The following is a 23,538-nucleotide window of genomic DNA, read 5'->3' on the forward strand; positions in this document are numbered from 1 at the left end:
TCCCACTTTCTTTCTTTACTCTCCTTCCTACTGCGACGGTTAACAGGAGGCGGTCATTGAATTAAATTGAATGAAGAGTTATTATGACTTATTATGAATTATTCAAGATGTTAAGGCTGACGTGATGGATTCGACAGTAAAATGCAGTGCTGTATTGCTGAACCACAGCTATAACAGTTTGCTCTTTAAAGAGACAGAAAAAAAAAATTTATTTTGGGTAAAAATAAATCATATTTGTAGTCTTCCACCAGTAGGTCAATAACAAGCTGGCCATCAATGGCCTGCGATGTAAGCCTATTCTATAATGGGAAGTGGTGGTGTTAGGAGAAGAAAATTTACTGATGTTTAGTTGAACTTTTTGAAAGAACAAGATGAAAAACCCGACGAAGAATAACATAGCATCCGTAGAACAGAGTAGCTTCCCTGGAGAACGGCGCAAGGACACCGACCGCTTCGTACTCAGCAGCCGACTGCCTTACAAAACGAAAATTTGATTTCTGAAGAAAAGGAAGGCGCAGTCTCGTTTTTTGATGAGCGCCTCAACCACGCTAGAAAGGAAGGGACGAAGAAGAGAGTAAAAGAAAGAAGAGAGAAAAGGTGCCTCAGCGGAGGACTCTGCAATAATTTCAACCACGTGGGGATCTTTAACGTGCACTCTCATCGCAAAAGGCACAGGTGCCTTCAGCGTTTCTCCTCCACCGAACACGCAGCCGCTGCGGCCGGATTCTAACCCGGAAACCTGCCATTGTCACTAAGCCACTTCGGCGAGGAGTGACGGAGGGTGTGATAGTAATAACGAGGTTGAAGGCGCATTCGTTCCTGCAGTTTGTACGTGACGCATTAGCGGACAGTTCAGCAGATTGTTATTCATAATATCTCCTGTTCAGCGTCTAATGCTACGAACTAGTTACCACTATATTTCAGCAAACATGCTAGTTAAATTTATCAAAAATGATGTATTCTTTAGCATGCGAGCAATATCTACATATGATGCATTGCTTCACTGATTTCATACTGCAAATAAATGCGGTAGCCGCGGAATGACATAGTATCGGTAGACGTATAGGTAATGCCAAATGCAGTATGCCGCTGCTCATGAATCACAAGAAAAATTACAGCAAATAGTATTATAGGCACGATTAAAGCGCTGAGAAAGACACGGCTAGTTACAGAATGCGCACAAGCTGCAGTCAGAGCGCCACTACTGCAAAAAAGCGCATAATGACGAAAGATAATCGCAGTCGCTAAATTGAGAGAGTCAGGTGTAGTGATTATGCTAAGCAATCTGCTGGAATATATTGGCAAAAGCTTGCGCAAGACAAGGTAACTGGATCTTGCAAGAGATTTCGGCGATGAGGGCAGCCGAGAATTTTGTAAGGGGTCATGCTTCCTCCTTTGATATAGGACGCTGAAATACTTTCAATACACCTTCTATACTGATTCGAGGGCAGCACAGATGTAAGCATGCATTCTGCTTAAGTAAAATATGTCAGAAAGAAAAGCATCGCGCGTACATATTAGGCCGCACAAAATAAAAGCGATATCACATATTTGGTCTCTACAAACAATTCACTCATTGAGTCACATTTAGCCACGAAATAACTCTCAGCGGCAACGCATCTGCGCAGAAGCGTGGTTACCAGAACCTGCACTTTCGTTCAGGGTTCATAAAGGTGCCGGGCGCGCAGTGGAATGCATCCGCGAACTCCGGCATGTTCATCAAGGGCACCACGCAGCGAGCCCAGTTCGGTGCGTATGACTTGGAAGCGTCACGCTGGCGCGGAGGGACCTTAGGGTCGCACACCTTGGCGCAGTGGCCGATGAAGAACAGCTGAAGGTTCGTGAACCCGGTCACGCTTTCGACAGTGGTGGTGGCCCTGGGTTTTAAACGCGTTGCCTCCCCGGTGAAGTTCTGCAAGGCGTCGAATGCCACGCGTATGCCCATGACGTCCGCCAAATTTTCGGAGTCGAGCGTGTGGTTCAGGACGAGTGTGCGTTTCCTGAGCGCCTGCACACAGCGTGACGAGTGTGAAAAAAACGTAAGGAGAGTAAGAAAGCGAAAAAATAAGGCTTACACGATCACGCCTATTGTTCGGGGATTTCCTTTAAGATCGCAACGAGATACTCGCGACATAAGACGGGTCAGTTCATTAATAAACCCACTGAGAGAGTGTTGCATCAATGAGTGATAAAGCAGTACTGGTTCTCAGCGAGCCCGAACTTCTCCGCCATTGGAATTTAATGTGTTAGTTCAAGATAGGATAGGCAATAATGTTATATATGCACAGTTCATTTCTATGTTTGAGCACTGCGCCAGTACACTCCGCCTTTTCTTGACTAAGGCAGATTTAGCACAGAAACCATTAGAGACAACCTACGAAACTTTAGAGTACTTAAGCCAGCAAGGAAAGCACTAATGTTCCCTCAATAACAAACTATTCCAGCTGGAACAGTACTCCGCGTTCATGGAATTTCTTAGCAATATCGCTCGAAATCTTGACACAAACACAGTACGATTCGCGACTCCTGTCAGAAAATCACTAATGATGTAAAAATACAAGATAACACCATCCACAGGTTAGATTGATATGCTACAAGCGACAGTCAACAAATGCGCCTATAGTGTGGTTTGCCATACAAAAAATTGTCTGTGGCTTAGCTAAGGTGAAGCCTGGATATCTCGAAGCGAAAAGCTCTCGCAGCTTTTCAGCCAACTCCCAAGCTACCACTTCTGGATCGGTGTTTCTGCGCCGTCTGACTGTTGCTTCTTCCCCTTCTATGGCGAATGTCTGCGCCTGTTTCATGGGCAAGCGCGCCTTATATACCCCTCCTTTCAAATGCGCACTGCGCACGGCTGCGGCGAAAGGTCAAACGGTGGCGAGGAGAAGCGGCAGCGCACCGCGGCGGCGGCGAAAGGTCCGGCGATGGAGTCAGCGCGCGGCGGCGACGACGGCTGCGGCAGCAGCGGCCACCTGCGCTCCGCGTGACGTCACTCGGTTTCGAGCATGCGCAGCTGTGGCAAATCTGTAGCGTGGCTCACGCGAAGCGTGGTGTTGACGAGCCTAGTGAAGCTTTTCGCTTGAAAAGTCGCAAGTACGCATACGACTGATGCACAAAACGTTGAAAGTAAAGCGCGAGCGCCAAGCGATGAACCAGCAATTACGGGGCAAACTTGCCCAACCGCACGCGAAGACCATTTTTGGTGAGAAGCACTGCACGCACGCACGCACGCACGCACGCACGCATGCATGCACACGCATACGCACACGCACACGCACACGCACACACACACACACGCACACACACACACGCACGCACACACACGCACGCACACGGATTTTCGCTCAATGGGGCAAGTGAGGCTTACGCGTTAAAATTGGTGGGGTTTTAGCGTTGTTAAAGGGAGTAGGCGTCCGAAAGCATGTGTTTAGCCTGGTGGGCTCATCTCTTGGACTCAGGTCATCTTTTGGACTTTACTCAGATTAAGCTCCGAGCGAGGTTAAGCTAATCTGATTTCGTAGTGCCGCAGATGGAAGTTGATGAAGATGACTACGTGCAATGCGCAGTGCGAGAGTGTTTTGCAGTTTAACACGAGACGTGATCGGCTGCGGCGATAGCATAGTGCTGTCGTGCAGTGGCCAGCGATGCTGATCTGTTCGCGCCGGCGTGGGTTCGAAACCCAGTCGCGGAAATATGTATTTTATTTCTGCATGGGCTGCAGCTATGCTAGGTTTGGCTAAGGTCGCCCTCGAGGTCACCCTCACTCTGGCTATAGAGCTGACGCGACCCTCCTCGCAGCTTACCCCAAATTCCTCCAATTGGCTGCAGCTTGCGCGACGCTCCTCCCAACTAACCCGAACTTAATCTAGTTACTCCGAAGCTTCCTACACGATTCTTGGATGAGACCGCGTTAAGTAGCACTTTCGTACTAAAACATCTATCTCTATGAAGATCACAGAAGCGGCAGCCTCCCTTAGACACAACATTTCAAGGCAGTTGCCCAACCAGAATTTTCCAGTAAATTTTCCCACAAGGCGTAGACTTGTCGAAAGTCGGAACTGAACCTCGCTCTTTTTCAAAGGTGGCGACTGCGCACTGCTCTAACCGGGCAAGAGCCGGGGGCAGAGTGCATGGTACTACAAGCCACTCTCCGGTATAGCTAGGCCTTACACATCCATTGGATGCCACATGTCAAGAGACTGGAACGGACATCGAGGGGGGGTGTCAAATTCTGCACGATGCTATGCGGAAGTAGACACTGCTTGCACACAGGAATCGCAAGAGCAAAGTACACTTCCAGATCTACATCACGATATAGAAATGCGGGACCGAGGTATTAGTGCCCACCTGTCTATGGATGTCTCGAAGGCACGAAGTCTGCTCGAGGTACTTGTCCGTGGCCTGTTGTGGCCACCAGGAGCTTCGCATGCCTCTTTCATTTGCTTGTCTGCCGACCACGTCGAATGCATGCATCATCTCGTGGCCTATTAACTGCGCCAACCGGAGAAACGAAAATAACCGTTATTTCTTCATCTATTAATCGTACATAAAAGTATTCCGTGGATACAGACAATTAAAGGCTGGGGACGCGCGTCTACAGGCTCACCAAATTTATGTTGGTAATAAAGAAGCACTGATATACCTTCTATATTTTCTTACGGGTAAGCTGTTCTCAGAAGCAAACAGTTCCACGCTTGTTACCACAGGAACATACGCAAGCACTGAGAGTGGGTTCGTGAAAATCCCCTTGATTACTTCATATTGTTCGGTGTTGTCACGCGTTCTCGAGAATCCTGTTCTCCTGCCTCCAAGTGATGCAATATAATCTATAATCTGTCCTTTAGACTATCACGCATGACGATTGAAGAGCGACAGCTATCTGATATGCACTAGTCTATAGCGGTGTGCAGCTACCGCTGCAGCGATTTTATTAAGTTACGAGTTCCATGGGCAAACCTCACGAAAGAAAAACACGTTTGGAAGAGGCTTTAGGAACTCTGAATGGGCGTTTCAATCCTCGTGCAAGACCTGCATGGTCAGGCATATAATGAAAGAAACAAAGAGTCACTGAAACAGGGGAGCGCACAGAGGAATGCGCATTTTCTTTTCTTTATTGTTGTTCGAGATTACGCTGGAATGCTAATAATGTAAGCATTTGACATGAAAGATGATTCAACTGAAATGGATACCGCCTGTGGTATCCAAACCAACTACTTCGATGTACGTTCCGTGGTTAAGCTGTGGTATTGCACAAAAAAAAAAAAAACAAGAACATGGCAACGACGGGTGCAGTCTCACGACTGGGTTTATTCAGAAGAACAAATAAACTTCTATCGTCATGTCTGCCAAAACATTTCCTGCGCGCATGCTAGAAATCTGCTTTCTTCCTGGCACAACTTTATCAAGGTATCACTGACACAATCAACCTTTTTATTCTTAATGGAAAACGCCTCAGCAAGCTCACATGCCATCTGGTCACTACTATACGCCTCAAAATTTTGGTTCTTCCCAGAAAAGGCAGGCACGAATAACCGCGGCTACTCAAAAGGGCCTCCGCCGCTATGCAACGGAAAATTAGACCCTTTAACGATCTTTACCGAAAACAGATGCTCCCTTAGTCATTCGCTTAAGCATCGGCCGGCCTGGCCGATGATGGCCGATGTCTGGCTGATGTTATCCAGAATATGTTTTTACCCTCTCTCAGTTCTCGTTGTTGTCAGATTAGGATTGCATTTTTGTTTGTATTGTTATTTTTACTCGTGTTATTTTCTCTTTTCTACATAGTGTGTCATCTCTATAAAACTGTATTTTTCCCCTTGGATCCCCCCTATAATAATGCCTCCCAACGGGCGCTGTAGGTATCAGAATAAATAAATGAATAAATAAATACAAACTTTCGAACAGGTCAGGGGGATTTCGTATGCAACCCCAACCGAGCACCTAACGAATTAAGTGGTGTGACGCTCCGTGCTGTCTTGCACGTCCTTTCTGCGCCTGTCCTTGTCTTCTCATCTGTGTTGTTTTTTGTTTTTTTGCACAGTACCATTTCTTAACTATGTATGACGGACTCGCCCAGCATCATGCCCATTTAAACGTACGACGTACGCTCCACATCTGCCGTTATGTTTGGGAGTGGCGCTAATAAACACTCTCAAGATTAAGCTACGAGGTCTGTTAGAAAAGTATCCGACTTTATTTTTTTTTTTTGCGAACACCTGACGGATATGAAACAAGCGCGCTTACAGCAGCCGACCTTGAACCCTCGTGCGCATGCACGAATTTTTTCCCGCCTGCAGATAGCGTCAGTCGCTGGAAAGCAGCGTTTGAGTGAGGGAGTGCGCAGTGCTCTCGTCGGTTTTTTGTTGCAAGGAAAATGGCGGAGCGCGAGGAGCAGCGCTACTACCTCAAATTTTGCCAGAAACTTGGCGATAGCCAAGTGGAAATTATTCGAAATGTTCAGACGGCTTTCGGTGATGATGCTATGAGCAGCACACAGATTAAGCAGTTGTGCAACTGGTTTAAAGACGGCCGCACATCCGTGGAGAGAGAGCCACGCTCCGGTCGGCCACCAACATGCCGAAATGACCAGGTAATTGCCGAAGTGAACGCTGTGGTGATGCGGGACTGTTGTGTGACTATCCGAGAAATTACGGAAGATGTGGACATCAGCAATTTTTCTGCACATTCCATTATCACCGAAGATTTGGCCATGGAGAGAGTCGCGGCGAAATTCGTGCCGAAGCTGCTGACGGTGGAGAAAAAGCAGCTTCGTGTTGAAGTCTCACAGGAGATGCTGGATTCCACAAACAGTTACCCTGACTTCACCGACGCCGTAATCACTAGTGACGAGTCTTGGGTGTACGGGTACGACCGGAAACCAAATCCCAGTCGTAACAGAGGACGCATTCCACGTCACCAAGACCAAAGAAGGCCCGACAAGTGCGCAGCAATGTCAAAGTGATGCTGACTGCTTTTTTGACTCCCTCTGTGTGGAACACCACGAGTACGCACCCCACAGGGTCAAAGAATGACTAAACAGTACTACAGGGATGTCCTACATCGCCTACGTGGTGCTGTGCGGCGCAAGAGACCGGAATTGAGGTCAACAAGAAATTGGCGCATCCCTCGCGGCATTGCTTCTGCACATTCCTCGCATTTGATTCAGACTTTTCTGGCGAAAAACCAGACTCCTGTAGTTCAACAGGCTCCTTACTCTCCTGATATGTCCCCCTACGGCTTCTGGCTGTTTCCTAAAATCAAGAGTTCATTGAAAGGAGCGCGATTTCAGAAAAGAAAGAACATTATGGCTGAAACGACAGCAGAGCTAAATTCCATTCCGAAAAGGGTCTTTTCGGAATACTTCCAACAATGGAATGGAGCCCCAGGGAGACTACTTTGAAGGTTATTAGGTTTCTAACGCTCCAGTTATGCCAGTTTTTTTTTCTTCGGCCAAAGGTCGGATACTTTTCTAATAGACCTCGTACATGCAATACAAGTGTACTCGAAAGTAGAGGGCTAGACAGCTTCTGTCGTTGTTCAATTGGTAGAGCACCGTACGCGACATGCAGAAATTGTGGGTTCGGACACCATCGGCGTCATGTCGTTGTCTTTTCTTCTAGATTGTACTTAATCGCGTTCCTTCTCAAAAGGTTGTACTCCTAAGTTCGCATAGACAACAAATCCAATAAAAAACGCTATTTCCTTCTGCTTTGGGTGGTTTCAATTTCTATTCGCCTCTGTCTTATGTTTATTATAACAAGCCCCTCAATCTTTACCCATGTGCGCTCAATGGTCAGGTGAGGTGACGAGAAGTAGGCGCAAGTGCTAAGGAAAAATTCCAGGAACAATGTCGGCGTGAATGGAGCATTTTGTACACGGCGCCATTTCGTTTACGTTACGGCGTTTACGTTACGGCGCCATTTCCTTTTCTCAAAACCAATTTTCATTTTCTTCAAAAGCCCCGCGAGCAAAATAACTGCGCCACGCTTAGCTTAAGAATCTCGAATGTAGAAAAGACAACATGGACAAAGCGGGCTCACATATGGGCCCAGTGCAACATGTGTCGTACCTGCCCGATGCCGCCGTAATTGTACCCGGCGGGTGCCCCGTGATAGAAGATCACGGGTTGCAGAAGCGCTCCAGCGAGATTCACGGTGTTGGTCGCGTAGGTGTGCTGGGCGTTCACCCAGCCCAGAGTGAACAGGATCTCGTCTTGATGCCTCATTTGGACGCGTCGTAGGAACCGACTCGCGTTCAACCATGATAGCACGAAACTGCTTTCTGCGAGGGAAGGACGACCGCTTATTTTCTGCGTAGCTTAATCATCCCTGAATCAGTCTCTGAACAAATCGATACAAGTCATTAAATGTATCAATCAATCAACTGGACTGAAGTGAGTTCTGAGGTCCTGCCTTTGCGCACGGTATGTTGGTTGACTGACTGAAGCAATTATTCAAAGAGACACTGAAGAGAACTCCATCCAATCTTCGTTATGAGTGACAATCGATTCTACGTTGTTTATTTTGTGATAATCGATTGTAGGGCTCTTTATGGTGTGTTTGTTCACGTTCGCAAGGTACTAAAGGACGCATTTATTCTTTTCAAAATTTCATTAAAGAAAATTTTCTGCCACTTCATTCGAACTCGTGACGCCAACACCAAAAAGGACTCCGTGATCGCCGTTTAAACCGCATTTCGATGTCGCTTAGTATCTGGGATAGGCGCTAAAAGGAAATGTGCCCATGCACCGCAATTTACCTGCGAAACTGGCCGGAGGTAGCGGTACCTGTATTTATTTTCATTCAAAGTAGTCTCTTTGTCATTACAAGAAAATCTACAGGGTAATCAGTCGATACAGGTTTCCTTTATTTTGTCTTCTATGTTCCATTAAGGGGCTGCATGGATATTTATTTCATCGCTAGTAATAGGGGACATTCAAAATTTCGCAAGTGCGCTTTCTCACATAACTATGTTGCCACAAACAAGATGGCCGACTTGGCTATAAAAGACTTCATGGACTACAGGACAGGCGCTAAAGGTGTGGATAGAATGTAAGAAACGTATTTTGGAAGAATCAAACAATAAACTAGTCTTTCTTGCTTTGTCTCAGCTGGAAACGCATGGTCGGCCATCTTGTTTTGGGCAATATTGTTATGCGGGAAAGCGCACTTGCGGAATTTTGAATATCCCCTATAGAACCTGACTTAGGAAACTATAGGAAAAAGTGGTGAGTTGAAGGGGAAGCGCTGTGGTAAATACAAGATGCACGTGCCGCTGCTGGCGTTGACGTTTAAGGCACGTTTAGCATCTAAAGTTGCAACCAACATAAAATGCTCTGCGTAAATTGCACCCATCCGCCTTTTCTTTGCCAGGGACTGTTCAGGAATAAACCGCGATTGCGACCTATAATGGAATGTCAAATCGGAAACAGCACCAAACGTATACCTTTGACGGCCACATCCGGCATGTCGGCGTAGAAGCGCTCCAGCGCAGATAGACGCGTAAGGTTGAAAGGGAACGCAATGATGACCCTCATGGATTGGACCTTCTTCAAGGCAGCCTTTCTGGAAGCGCTTGGCAACCAGCTGGACGCGCCCAGGGTGACCTTGACGGTGTCACGTACACGGAAGCTGATGTACGTGACCTCTCGAAGCACGTCGGGTGTCACAACTGTCATTCATAAAGGAAAAGGCAGAAATAAAGTGCAATGATCGCAGCCAGGGAAAAGTGTTTCTCTCCACAGCACGACAAAGGCCTCTGGCATAAATCTCCATTACGCCTTGTCCAGCACAGGCCGCAGGACCAGTGTCCCAGCACATTCCTTTCTCTCATCTGTCAATTCCACTCTTGGTCGGCCTAGGGCTATACGTACAGGGTTGCTGAAAAGTTCCTAGGCCACATGGTCTGCTTTTCTTCGGTATATCCTGGCAGTTAAGATTCCGAAAAATCTATCAAGGTTCTTGAAAGGTAGAACGATGCTACTTCTACCTTCTACAGATATCTTGTGCTTCAGGAGTGTCGCAATTCCCCGACTTTACCGCAAGGAACAGACCCTGTGGCCTGGGAACTATTGACCGAGCCTGTCCTTCTTACGGTACAATGTATCCTGCTACCCTGATTCACTACTGGTCATCAGTTGTCAGCATTAAATGTCCAGACAAGACTTGTGCCTTTTCTGGACTTCCGCTCATCGTCATCATAATCAGCCCGGTAACGTCCATTGCAGGACAAAGGGCTCTCCCAATGGCCTTCAGTTAGCCCTTCCCGGCAACAGCTCCGGCAGTACTATACAGGGAAATTTCCTAATCTCATCTTACCAAATTACTCCCTGCGACCATATTTCCCGATAGATGTTGACCCGACTGTGCCCTCTGCGTCAATGCGCCAATAGAGACCACACCTTATGGGCTTGCCCCGCTTATCTCCCGAAAGCAGGCCTGTAGCTCAGTACTTTGTGCCGTAGAAGGCGTTGCTCTTCAACTCTGAACTGGCTGTGCAACGCCAGCCCCCGAGCGAGTCACCGAAGTCATCACGAAGCAACATATTCTGTTCACCTAGCGTCGACCCCAAGTTCCGTTTTTCTTTTTCCACGGAAATAATAAAGTTTTTACTCCTCCTCCTCCCTGTCATAAGTGAGGGATGCGACGAGAGATAGTTACGTCGAGTATGAGTACAGCAAGGACGACTTTACTGACAGCAGTGAGCTCAAAGTCGATTAGTGATCTAGAACTGACTGGTAAATTTCTTAATTTTTTTATTTTAGGCAGCAGGATTGCGTTGCGGAAGTAAAAGTCTGCAGTATTTTATTTCGGAGCGCTAAATAATATCGTATTGCCAGGCATGACAAAGTTGTGCCAAGACAAAACGTGACGGCTGCCCGTGCATTGTCGCAACATGGAGATACTGTACTTTGTGTGGCGCACACGCGAAATGGCCTACTCACTCTCGTAAATGACCTTGGACACAAGCGCCGCCTCGAGGACATCGCGTACTTCCTGGTAACACGAGTCGCGTGTCTGGTTCGGAGTTCCTTCATGGGTAGAGCCGTCAGCGTACGGGGCCAGCTGACGCAGCGCACTCCAAGAGATGATGAGCAGGGCTTCGGCACGCTCCACCTCATCGAGCATGAATACGGTCAACTTTGCTCCCAGCGGCTCCAGGACCATTCGGTCGCTCATGCGATACGTGCGGTCACTATGCCGTAAGATCATGCTTTTCCACCGGTCTGAAAAAAAAGGAAAGAAATAGGCAGGTATACGAATTAACGTCCCGAAGCTTGCACTTTGACTAAGGGGAAGGCGTAATGGGGGGCTCGGGTTAATTTAGGCCATCCGAGGTCTTATCAAATGCACCGACATCGCGCAGAACGCGGGCGTCCGCTCTGTAGAAATGCGGCTGCCACAGGCAATGCCACTGAGACACCACGGTGTGTGTCCAACAAACAAAAAGCAAAGGCAGAAGTGTTTTAGTCGCAAATGCGTGGACAAAAAGACATCCTAATCGAAATCAAGAGAAAGAAATGGGCTTGGGCAGGGCATGTAGTGCGTAGGCAAGATAACCGCTGGTCCTTAGGCTATCGGAGTGGATTCCAAGAGAAGGCAAGCGCAGCAGGGTCGGCAGAAAGTTGGGTGGGTGGATGAGATTAAGAAGTTTGCGGGGATACGGTGGCCGAAACTGGCAAAGGACCGGGTTAATTGGAGAGACAAGGGAGAGGCCTTTGCCCTGCAGTGGGCGCAGTCAGGCTAATGATGATGATGATGATGAACTGCTCAAGGAAGCGACGTCTGGTGCAGACGGCGAGTCTAAGTTTCCACGCGCCTAACAAATAACCACACAGGAAGGGCATCTGAATTCGAAACGATAACGTTAGTGTGAGAGTTCTCGACAGGATGCAATTTGTGACTTGCCCTGGGTTAGGCTTGGGTAGAAATGATGCGAAATGCATTTCTGGGACGTCCCTTTTAAGCTACCATTTTGAAAAGAGAATGAAATATTTCGATGCCGTTTCTGAGTGCTCCTACTCCTATTCTGGCAAGCCCAGTGATTGGTGGCGATAGCACATGTCGGGCCCGAAAACGACGCTACTTCAAATTGGTATGTTAATGAAAAAATTTGCTCAGTGTCTGGGAACATTTTTTATATGATAGAACTAGTAGTTGTAATAGCTGTAACAGCAAAATTGGAGTAGAACTAGTCATCGTGGTAGCGGCAGTAGTGGTGATGGTGCTGTTTGCGGTGGCGGTGGTGGTAGTGATGGCGGCGTTAATGGTGCTGGTCGTAGTAGTTGTAGTAGTAGTTTTATGTCTCACTAAATAGAGGGCGTCTCAATTATCCAAACGTAGAAACGGTGGGACAATACGATGTATTGGGCAATGATACATGGCGCAAAGAATTGCTAATATTGAGTACCAGATGAGGAGGAGCACAGTGGCAGGGCCGATAAAAGTCTCAAACTCCAAGGCACCCTGTAGACTATCCTCTCCACCAACGGCGCCAAAGGCGTATGCTATGGCGAATCCCTCCAAATAAAGTCGGCAGGAACAGAGTATAAGGCTTTTGAAAATATTCGTGAACTGCCGCATCGAGAGCAGCTAGAGGAATGGACAGATCTGCGGTAACTGCTTCGCCTGGATAGACGTATTCTCGGTCCACAGTTAATTTTCACTGTCTATTGTAAACTGTTGCTACGGTTCCTGTTGTTCCTTGTTCCTGCCGTCGTTGTTGTAACTTTATTTTCTTTTCCGGGCTGTTGGGCAATACTTTACTTTTAATCATCTTATTTCATCCTCATAGACCTGCTTTGGACGTTTAGGAGCCAAGTGATGCTCTGAGATTCCACTCCCGAGTAACTTAACATAGCAATTGCATCAACGAATCGGAGGATCTTTATTTATTTATAATCTGCGTAACTTGGAGATCACACAGGTGTTCTGCATCGATTCTTATCCCCAGCTTTCCCTGTCCAACCCTCTAGATATCTCAGCGGAACAAAGATGGCATCGCCTTACATGACACGTTTTACGTGAGCTGCTACTATAGAGCTCTCCAATTGTAGCAAACAAGGTCAAACTGATAGAGGTCCCCGTGACAATGCTTTATCAAATGCATATTTACATTTCTTATAATTTGTAGTTACTTTTACCCAGCGTCCATACTGGCTCACCTGAGGAGACAACATTATCCAGATATTTAGGCACATCTTCCACCGTGATAAGATATGGGGAATCGGCGTTCTTCTTTTTCTCGTCATCAAACTCGTCCAGTAGGAAGTTTACAACTGAAACAAAAGTGCACAGAAGCAGAACGTAAATTGTAGTCTATACTGTGAAATGTGTAGTGATAGTGCTAATTACGGTTTATCAAATAGATGGCGCCCAAAGCTTGGCGGTAATATTTGAAGATTTTGGCGCCACAGACTGGAAACGTGCTTTCTCTTTACACGACCCTGGCCCTCCGATTAAGCCGGAAAAGGGTAAATAAATCGTATCGTGGCAGCCAGTTTTGCTGTGATTAGGAAAATGATGTGTGGCAGCGATAAAAAATGAAATCAAGGGTTCAAAAGAGATTATGGGAACGATAACCTCCATTTTGTTGCTTAGAGGTCAACTCCGGCGATTTTTCAGCCATTTTAGGTTAATGGCTGTTTTGTGTTCGTAGGAACCTCCTGTAATGCCCTTACAAAAATGGGCGTTGAGTTTCTGGTGTCATGTTCATGCATTCCTTGTGACACATTAGAAAGTCACCACGAAGTCAGGTATCCATGTCTTTCGACAATAAAAACTCAGCAGAAACTCTTTTTCGTTAACACAGAAGATTTCCTTATGTCATCGGCCATCAGACACTCAAGTGACTTTTCTCGCCGTTAACCCCCATGCAGAAATATACCACAACAAATTCAGATGTTATTTCACACGAATTTCTCTCATACCATTGCCTTTGTGGTACGCACAAAGGCATGCATGAAATAAATGCAGCAAGCGCGGGAGGCACTAAGAGGGAAGGGGGTGCATGGGGGGGGGGCGCTATAATTTACGCTTTTATGACTGTGTCGGTACTCTAGAAAGAGAGAGGTTGTTTACTGTTCAGTGAAGGTTTTTTTGAAAAAAAAATAAAATATGCTTGTCGACAGCTATTGAAACATTACACGGAAAATTCGATTTTTTTTTGCTCTTTAGTGTCCAGATTAGTGGTCGTTACCTGTGATTATTATTCAATGCGATGAACGTACCGCGCGGTGGCGTTAATACGAGTGACCAAAAAACGTGCTACCAGCAAGGGTGAAAGGAAGAACTTTTCTTTTTGTCTGCAAAGTGCAAAATATAGGCTTGAAGACACTGATACAGCAACGAACAACTTAATATCACAGGCTGGCTCAGTCGCAGGCTCCATATAGTGCGTCACGTCGAAAGCGTAAGTGCGCGCTGTTTTCAATATAACTCCGAACAGTGCAGAAAGGAACGCAACAAGAAAAAAAAAAACAAGTGACAAGCATGCGATGCACCAGTGTTCAAGATAAAAAAAAAGAAGACAGCGCAGTCTCTCGATCTTCAGTCACGTGTTTACAACATTCAAACGTTTAGCTGGATTAGAAAGATGTGAGTCGCTAACATGCTCGCAGGTTTTGAAGCTACCTAGCGCATTATTCGAGTAATTTGTGCCCCGGAGTGCAGTTTTGCACAACGCTGTGGTCTGTACCAAGGATTAGGAGCGCTAAGACAGTAAAACGGACAGCTGTCGCTCTGAGACTTGTAGTTTCCCAAGCGGTTTGATACGGCCAATGCGCTATATGTCAAGGCTCAGAATACGTTGGCACTTCCAACAGGCCTGAAAGGTCCTTCTGAACAACGTTGTTGTCCCGTGCGAGTATGTAAAATGCTCGCAATGGAAAGAACAAGAAACAACTGTGGCTGCGCATATCACGCCACATAAGCTGGCTGGTTAACGTCCGGTGGCGTGGTGTAGTGGTTAGCGTGGTAAGATGGGAATCTGAGGTGAGCGGTTCGAATCATCGTGAAGGCCGGCAGTTTATTAACTTTTTTTCTGTTTTTTTTGTTTTGCTCTATCTTTTTCATTTTGGCTCTTATTTTGCATTAGCGATCCCCATATTTGGATCAGGTTTTGCAACGGCAGGTAGGACACGAGAGAGTCAAGAAAAAGTCATCAGAAAAGCATACATTAAGAACACACTAGAACCACGGTGGCCAATTTGTTTTAGAAAGCCATTAGGAATTCATCAGGAAAATCACCAGAAAGTCATGAGAAAGGCATAAGATCCTAATGTCAAAAGTCACTAGACTTTCTAAAGAAAGTCATTAGATTTTTTCTTAAGGGTGTGTACGATACAAGGTTTTCAAAAGCAACCCCAAAAAAATTTTTAAACAGCAAAAAACGTAAAACTCGAAACTGAAACTGCAAAACCGAAACCGGAGAGGTGCCTTCGTGCGGTATGGACTGTGACGTCACTAGCGGGTTCGCCGCGCTGCGAAGTTCGGAACCGCGCTGTCGACATGGCTGAAGCGCGGAGAACAGCTTTTCCTAGACCAGCGAGTCTTTAGAAGACGACTCATTTGACGATTTCGGACTGGACGAGTCGCCTTTCAGGTATGATCCACCTACGCGCAAGCTAGCCGAGTCACATCACAGGCCGCGTCACCTGCAGCATGGAGACGGTCTGAACTCGGAGAAGTATTTAAGTCATTTCTCGTGCATGCATTTGTGACACAGTCGTCAGAACAAAAGTTAATGTGATGCTCCCGCTGATAGCTGTTCGTGTGGCGAGGGACGGCTGACCCAGCCTGATGAAAGAATCTGCTGCCGACACGTTGCCGCTTTGCACAACGTCCTTACAGGGGAATGCATAACCAAAAGCCCTCTCTTTGCGAAGCTTTGTCTCGACGGCGAGCTTTTGGAAGTGAATTCACGCCAGCTACAGTTCTACAATCCAACATACTTTAAGCGCGCTCTCCGTGGTCCGCTTCCTCTTGACGGCCGCGCTTCGTTCAGCTGGCCGCTGCGATGGGCGGTTGTACTCGAATAACGTTGGCACAGAATCTGCCTTCAAGCCCCGGTTGAACGAAACCTTAGCGAGTCCAAAGCTCCCTCTCTGAGGTACACGCTGTCTTCATAGCAATCTGGCGCGAAATGTTCCGAGCACAAGCGGGAATGCTTCCTCGGAGACCAGTTGACACGCCAGACAACTCTCACGCAATTGTCGCGAAGGTTCTTATCGCTACGAAACCTATGGTAGATCACGCCCGTTGTTACAGATGAAGAATTTGTGCAGCCCACAGCACATCAGAAGTTGCCGTGACCCATCACTCTGGCGTACACATGACATCAGGCACGTTGAGATGGCGCGAAATTGCACAGGTGGTAGAAATAATTCCAGAGACCTCCACTACAGCACCTCTTTTTTCCTTTCTTCCTTCACTCCTCCCTTACGTCCTGGTTCGGGTGTCCGTTACTGCGTCATTTACTTTCCTCAAAATCAGTTCTCAGTTTTCCCCTGCACAGTATATTCTAGGCACTATACCTGCACTGTCAACGCCAGCGCGCGCCCAACTAGCCTGACACGCCACCTCGCCGGCCCCGCCAGTGACGTCACAGTACAGGGTGGCCTGTAGAAGTTGCTCGATCAATGGGTGCCGCTCGCGTCGAGGAGCGCTTGTCTTCAAAATTCGCTTACGAAAAAACTACGCCGCTTTCAGGTGCGAAATTTTACATGAGATATCAGACTACCATAAAGAATACAGTCTTAAAATTTCATTTCGATCGATGAACATCGAAAAATCGCCGGAGTTGCCCTTTAAAAGCTAAGAAATGCTGCCTACGTCGGCAAATTAAGGTACCATTTCTTCTTGGTTTTTAATGGGCTAATGCTAATGAACAATGGTCACTTTAGGGGCTATCGCATCAAACCTGTAGGATCGCTTTGCTTTCACAAGATTTCAAGTCCGGATGACATTAATGAGACTTGTTGAGCTAGCTTATTTACTAGTACCGAAAATGTGTCTGCCGCCAACAAGAGGAACAGCCGTCAAGGCTCCAAGAACTGTTTTTGACTGGCTGCCGAGTGACTCACATTGCGCAACAATTCCAAAATTACCAGTGGCCTAAAATTCCTCCTTTTGGGCATTATTCTTTGACAAGTGTACACGGGCAGAAGTGACAAGGCAAGCACTCTTCCCAGCTGTCTTTAATCGCTCGTTACGAGACAATTTCAGGCCAGCTGAGGTGAGTTAAGCAAAGTTAAGGTAAGATAAAGTAAGTTGGACAGGTGCAGCATGCTCTACAAGGTCGTGTTTGCATTAGACATCATTAACTTACGACAGCTTGAAACCTACTCGTGTTTCCCCTGCCACGAAGGTTGACATCGAGTGATATGGCGATTTTATAGGAAGGATATTACGCACCACTGCATCGTGCCTTTTGCTGCCCAGAATAACATGCAGGCATGCATTTATGGTGTGAATTAGCATACGGTCCTTAGGGAGACTGTCTGGAACTGCGTACGATTAGCAGTTCGCATTTAGCATTTAGCAGTTCGCATTAGCAGTTCGAATCTAATGTTCGCATTTTTGCGACCGTAGCTTTCTATGAAAGACCCTCAAGAGTATAATGTATGTTATTACATCACAATGAGCCTTAAGACTCCTACAAGGATCTCTTACACAATGAAATTATGGCAAATGGGCGGACTCATCAGCAACCATACCAGAAGATTAAGGTTTTACTGAACACTTACGTAACTACACCTCTTTGCATGAAAGCATAAATACGTTTTGTTTATGGTATGATGCGCAAATCTATCGGCCAATTCAGTGAACCCCGAAATACTGTGCTCCTGTGACTTTATGTTGAACGCAGTCGCCATTCAGTGCATATCGCTAGCCTTGGTTTTTGCTTCGCGAACATTAAACCGTGGGGAAGGTGGGAAGGAAATAGCCACCGTGTGAACTGACCTTTCGTTTCCATGCTGGTGATGTTCTCTGTGATTTGTTCGACTAAGGAGTCAGTTTCGTTCAGCAAAAGGAAACGAAGATTCTTTTCCACGAAACTGGTGTAAGTTCCGTTTTCTTCGTGCTCTGTGCGCTCACGGTACCACTCACTTTCGACGTTACTAAAGAGCATCTGAAAAGCAAAGCAAGGCAAGAAAACATACCGAATGCTCAGATTCCTTGCTTCATCACTTTTAGCACATCGCTGTCGGCATGCGGACCATTTCAAAGCTTTGGACATTTTGGTGTCGCATTTTCTTAACAGAAATGAAATAAGGAGATAATTGGAAGGGACACTTTAGCTCAGCATTAAGGGTATGACGGGATAGATTAAATGGGTTAATGTCCATATATGCAGATTTGGTCGTCCTCTGCTTAACATTGATAAGATCTGCGAGATTCCTCATAGCATTCCTGGCCCACCGGTGCAGCGATTAAGCGATGAGTCACTGCCCTGACCATGCCGGATGCCTCTGACCACACGGGTAACATACTATTTTTCGAGCTGTTAGCCGCCGAAGCTTCGAGCAAAAGTGACAAAAACGCTGCATCGATTTCCTTCTACCCTCTTCCTTCAAGCATATGTCCAGCTTTTTATAACCGCGGGGAAAAAGCCCTCTGCTTGCCTGGTGTGGGTACTGAAGCCTGGAACCAGCGGCCTCATTGATGGCCACAATGGCCGGCAGACCCCAAGCCAGGCTCAGCTGCACCATAGAATCAAGCGGATCCCTGGACAGGTCCAGACTTGCAGGGTTCAGGCCCAGCCGAGACAGGAAGTCAAGAAGGTACACCGCCTCGGATTTTTTGTTTGCGTAGAGCGACACGCAAACCCGATACATGGCAACGGCCTTGTGAAAGGCGCTCTGGTGCCGCTCCGGGACAGAGGTTTTTGCCAGCATGGCCTGTACCTTGTCATTAATGACGTCATTCATCTGCAGGTGGATGGCAAAACACGGACAATATAAATGGTTGGGTGCGGTGTTTATTCAGGTCAACCGATATAGCTAAAGAGACATGCGCCTGCAATTTTTATGTTGTCCTTATGACCCAAAGGGCCACTCTCTGAATCCATTTTGTTTTGAAAGAACTTCTCTGACGTATCAGTCTCACAGTTGGCTGGCGATGTTAAAATTTTGGTTGTTTTTCACCGATGATGGAAGCTCGGCCCATTGGCAGTTCCGATAAATGCCTTTCTCTCTCTCTTTGCTATAGTGATAGCAGCAGCTTCCAAATAATAATTGCACAAAATAAAATCAGCTTTTATTTTGATTGCACTCGTGCGTAAGTAGAAATGCATCATATTACTGCTAAAATATAAAAACGAAGCAATAGTAGAATTTGAAATTTCTTTACTGAGATTACTCACCCACACTGTGCACGTGATAAAACAAAAGGATATGAACAAGAGTCGAGGGCGAAAGTCAGTCCGCTAGGCAATGTTTCCCAAAGAGGACTTGGCTTCTACCGTGCAATGCGTTCATCACTGCCAGAGGTCAAGTAGGGCATTTATTCCAAGGGGGCATGACCCGTGAGGAGGTGAGGGCGTGGAGTGAAGAGGGCGGCAAGGTGGGGAACGTAAATCAGAAAACGTGTTGTCCAGGCATGGGGGAGTGTGACAGATGACATGCTAAAGAAGAAGTAGGGTTGACCAACATATCCAAAACTCTCATACCCTTTTGTATAGTGTTTAAGCCTTAAGTTTGACAATCCTGTATTTCGTATGTGCCTTTAGGCTGATAATATTTTTTGAGGTTGCTATAAAGCCTGCACTGGGCTCCTAGACGTGAGTCCTCGCCGTCACCATGACAACGCCCATTAGACCGCTTGGGAGAGAGGCATCAATCTACGCAAAATAGTGACCATGGAATGGCTGTCGTAATCAGAATTTACACGCCGAACAGTTAAATGTAAAGTTAGTTACGACATCACAACATGCGCGAATTGAAGTGATCTGGCTCAGAATAGTTTTGTTTCTTCAGAGCAGGTGGGGTCTGCTGACTCACCAGTGACATCCTGTCCTTCTTGAGTTTGGCCCCGCATGTGAATCTGAAGAAGTCGTGGCAAGGATCGGCCGACTTGTTGATAGTAGTCGACAGGAAGCGCTGCAGCTGTCGGCAGCCCTCAGTGTTACATTCCGTTTGCTGCTGCTGTTGCTGCTTAGTCTTGCGCTCGAATATCTTTAGAAAAGCAGAAAAAGAAAAGGTTACCGGAGTTCTAGGGAAGTTTTAATATCCGGCGTTACATCAAGACGGAGACGAAGAAAACGACTCAAAGCTACAGCTTATTGTTCCCAATACAGAACGCGCACATTTCTCCTATCCGGAAATGTTTTGGGGGTTACATCAACAAAAAGAAACCTTCCACGGAACGTCTCGTAGCGACCCGAAAAGCGCAACTGTAATCGACCCGTGCTTTCCATCTAACTTACGCCATGTTTTGTTGTGTTTGCATCTTCTATATCTTCAAGTTAAAAAATATTTTTATACTTAAAGCTAAATAAGTAAGATTTAATTTTTTTTACACCTCAGCCGAGAAGTCCAGGTACCGCATATCTTCTTTAAAATTTCTGCTTTATTACTGGGAACAGGGCAAACGAAAGCAATTTCAGCCACTTACAGCAGTAAAAAATAACCATTACTACTCTGAGTACTAACCGCAAAATTCTTTTTTTAGAACGCACAGACAAAAGTTAATCGCTAGTGCATCAATAGCGATCCCTTGTGCCTCGCGATGGGAGAAACACGAAGCCTTTTTGAAGTGTTTGAGATAATGACCGAAAAACTCCTGCTTGAAATCAGTCAGCCTGAAAACAAAAACAGACAAAGCTTCGTTTCCAACTCGGATAGTTCCTTGATGTTTCCGGTAGATTCGGTGGTTTTTAGAACCCTATGATTTGACAACATGTTGAACGCAGTTCAACACGCTTTTGCATTTATACTCACAGGCGGTTGAAACAAAAGGATGGCCAGGATACCGACAGTTGCGACTGCCAACGCTATGGCGGCGATCTGGAGTCGTCGCGCCGGCACTCCAAGCGTCAGCAACTCGGGGGAAGACTCCCCTGTTTTGTCGTCGCCGCCTACGTGCTGAGTGCGGTTTAGCAAAGGCAAGTGCGATAAAAAAAAATAAGGGAAACAGTATGGAGACACCGAGAACGTTATGCTCTTTCATTCGAAGCCGAGATAAACTATTTTAGGCTATAATTCTTACCAAAGTAGGCACATTACGATGGGGGTAATAAAAGACGGAGCTCATGCATTATTCATAGCTGTTTGGCGCATCAAGGATGTCATTGAGCTATAACACGTTCAGAAGCTCATCATGGAATCGTTTGCACTCAGTATCTGCTTCGCAACGTTTAGGCTGGCATACTGTTTAACGCCAAATCGAATATCAAATGGATAAAATGAATGAATTATAATTCTAAACAAGAAATGCTGCTAACTCCAGTTTTCGGAAAAAGCAATCATCTTTAGGAAACCACCCCGGAAGGACCAGCATTGGACCAACATGAAACCTAGCCTTTCTGAAACACAGAATAATTTAGAGTAATAATTTAGAGAATAATTTAGAATATTAATTTAACTTAGCTCCGCCTCAAGGATATGACATGATAGCACTAATGGGTGAATGCCCATATATGCGGTAGTGGCTAATTTCGAATTCACTTTCATAGATCTATGGGAGCCACCATATCACTCCAGGCGCAGTGGTGCAGCGGTTAAGAGACGCGCCACTGCCCTGCGATGGCAGGTGTTCCCAGCGGTGAGACTTGCGCGACCAAGGCTGCTCTTCCAAGGCAACCGCTACCGCTCAATCATTCATTTAACTGCCGCTTGCACCGGTGGTCAGTTCTCTCACAATCCGGTGTTCTGGTTGTGATGACTCCACAAGTTCACGTGATCTATGGGGCCCTCTTTGCTTTCTTATGCATGGATTTATCGCTCACAATGCTGACGAAGCCGAACTTTCTACAGAAAAGGAGGCTTATAGCTATTGCGCTAAAGTTTCCGACCAAAAGGCATGTCAGCAAAAAAAAAAAATGCAGACATTGAAACAAGCACCTGCGCAAAGTAATTAACCAGCTTCGTTTAACAATTCTTTAGACCCCTCAGCCACCGCCGCAACCTCTCGCGCGTCGTAGACTAAATCATTGTCCTCGTCATCTTCCAATAGTTGTCCGGTTCCGAATGTGTCACGCCATAACTTCTGCGTTCGTGTCCACGCAATCTTCATATAACCGTACACGAAGGTAAGACACAGACCAAGGCGGCGGCCAAGCGCGTTGCTGAGGCCCGATGAAGAGCCGGCGATCGCTACGCCGGGTTTCAGAGGCGGAGTCGTGTCCAGAAGGGAAAATACAGGGTCAGTGCCGATTTATGGCTAACTTCATTATTAGTAACCTTAATCTACACTACGCCATTCCTGTAATGCATTCCGTACTCTCACCGTCTCTTGAAGATGAGAAATATTAAAATTTCATATAATACCCTTCTTTTGACAACTGAATGTTGACCGCAGGGGTGGTTAGTGGTTGAGAATCTGCCTCGCATGCGGGGTGGTGGGGTTCCAACCCCAATGCGTCCGGGTACCCACCGGGGATACAATGAGTACAAGCTTCCCCTGCCTGGTGCTCGGCTTCTTTAGGGTGAAATGCTCGGGAAATGGGTCTCCGACCCCACCTTGAGCAAAAATGAAAATACCTTGTGCCATGGCGCTCTTTGGCCGCAGATGTCATTGCGCCATATAAATTCAGGACTATTATCATTAACTGAATGTTGATTGGTTGATTGTCAGTACTACAGAGAGAACCTTAGCCTATGGGTGTCCACGGAAGTTTTCGCAACGCCGCTCTCACACCATCACCTCGGCTTCCATAAAAAAAAAAAAAAAAACATCCCCGCTTCCTGAACGCCTGTTCTAATGTTGGTGGTATCGGTGCGCCCTTCGAGAGGAAATGTGCTGGGCACATTAGTTTCTGCAAGCGCACTTAGACTACCAGTAACAGCAATATTAACGCGATAGCGTCGAGGCTCCCGACCTGCAGAAAATCCGGCATTGTCAAAGGCGTCGGCGTTATGAGCGAAAAATCCCCGGAGAAGCAACCTTGGTGGGCCACTTGGGTCACATGACCATGTGGCGTTACCACAACCTGCCCACCGGATTGTGAGAAGACTACCAACTGTGGCAGGTGGCCGTTGAATTAATGTTTGGTCACAAGAGGTTGCTAGGGAAGAGCAACCTTGACCGCACAAGGCCCACCGCTGGGAGCACCTGCCACCGCAGGGCAGTGGCGCCTCACTTAACCGCTGCACCACCACGCCATGAATGGGATGAGGACTCCCAGGAATTTATGAAAGTCGATTTAAAAATTGCGCATATATCGGCATTAACCCATTAACTCTATCGCGTTATGCCTTGAATGCGGAGCTTAATACAAAAGCTTTAGTGGGCACCTGTACGCCACGCCGGGGAACGGTTCAGGGTGTGGTAATGTCTACAGACTTGTACAGGTCATGGCAGCTTTGACTGCATCTGATTC

At 46.6% G+C, this 23,538-nt stretch overlaps 1 protein-coding gene across 1 annotated transcript; it reads right to left on the reverse strand.

The window, feature by feature from the left end:
- Positions 1 to 1,636: 1,636 nt before the first annotated feature.
- LOC149339497 (endothelin-converting enzyme 1-like) lies at positions 1,637 to 11,224 on the reverse strand. The gene is made up of 5 exons (XM_089550491.1): positions 10,943 to 11,224; positions 9,445 to 9,669; positions 8,069 to 8,280; positions 4,348 to 4,491; positions 1,637 to 2,008 (listed from the first exon to the last, which is right to left on the reverse strand). Exons 1-5 carry the CDS (start codon positions 11,208 to 11,210, stop codon positions 1,637 to 1,639), a joined length of 1,221 nt encoding a protein of 406 aa, XP_089406617.1. The 5' UTR covers positions 11,211 to 11,224.
- Between the last annotated feature and the right edge of the window lie 12,314 nt (positions 11,225 to 23,538).

Source organism: Amblyomma mixtum, chromosome 6, assembly GCF_055824585.1.
Source record: "Amblyomma mixtum isolate Tamu chromosome 6, ASM5582458v1, whole genome shotgun sequence".
Lineage (NCBI taxonomy): Eukaryota > Metazoa > Arthropoda > Arachnida > Ixodida > Ixodidae > Amblyomma > Amblyomma mixtum.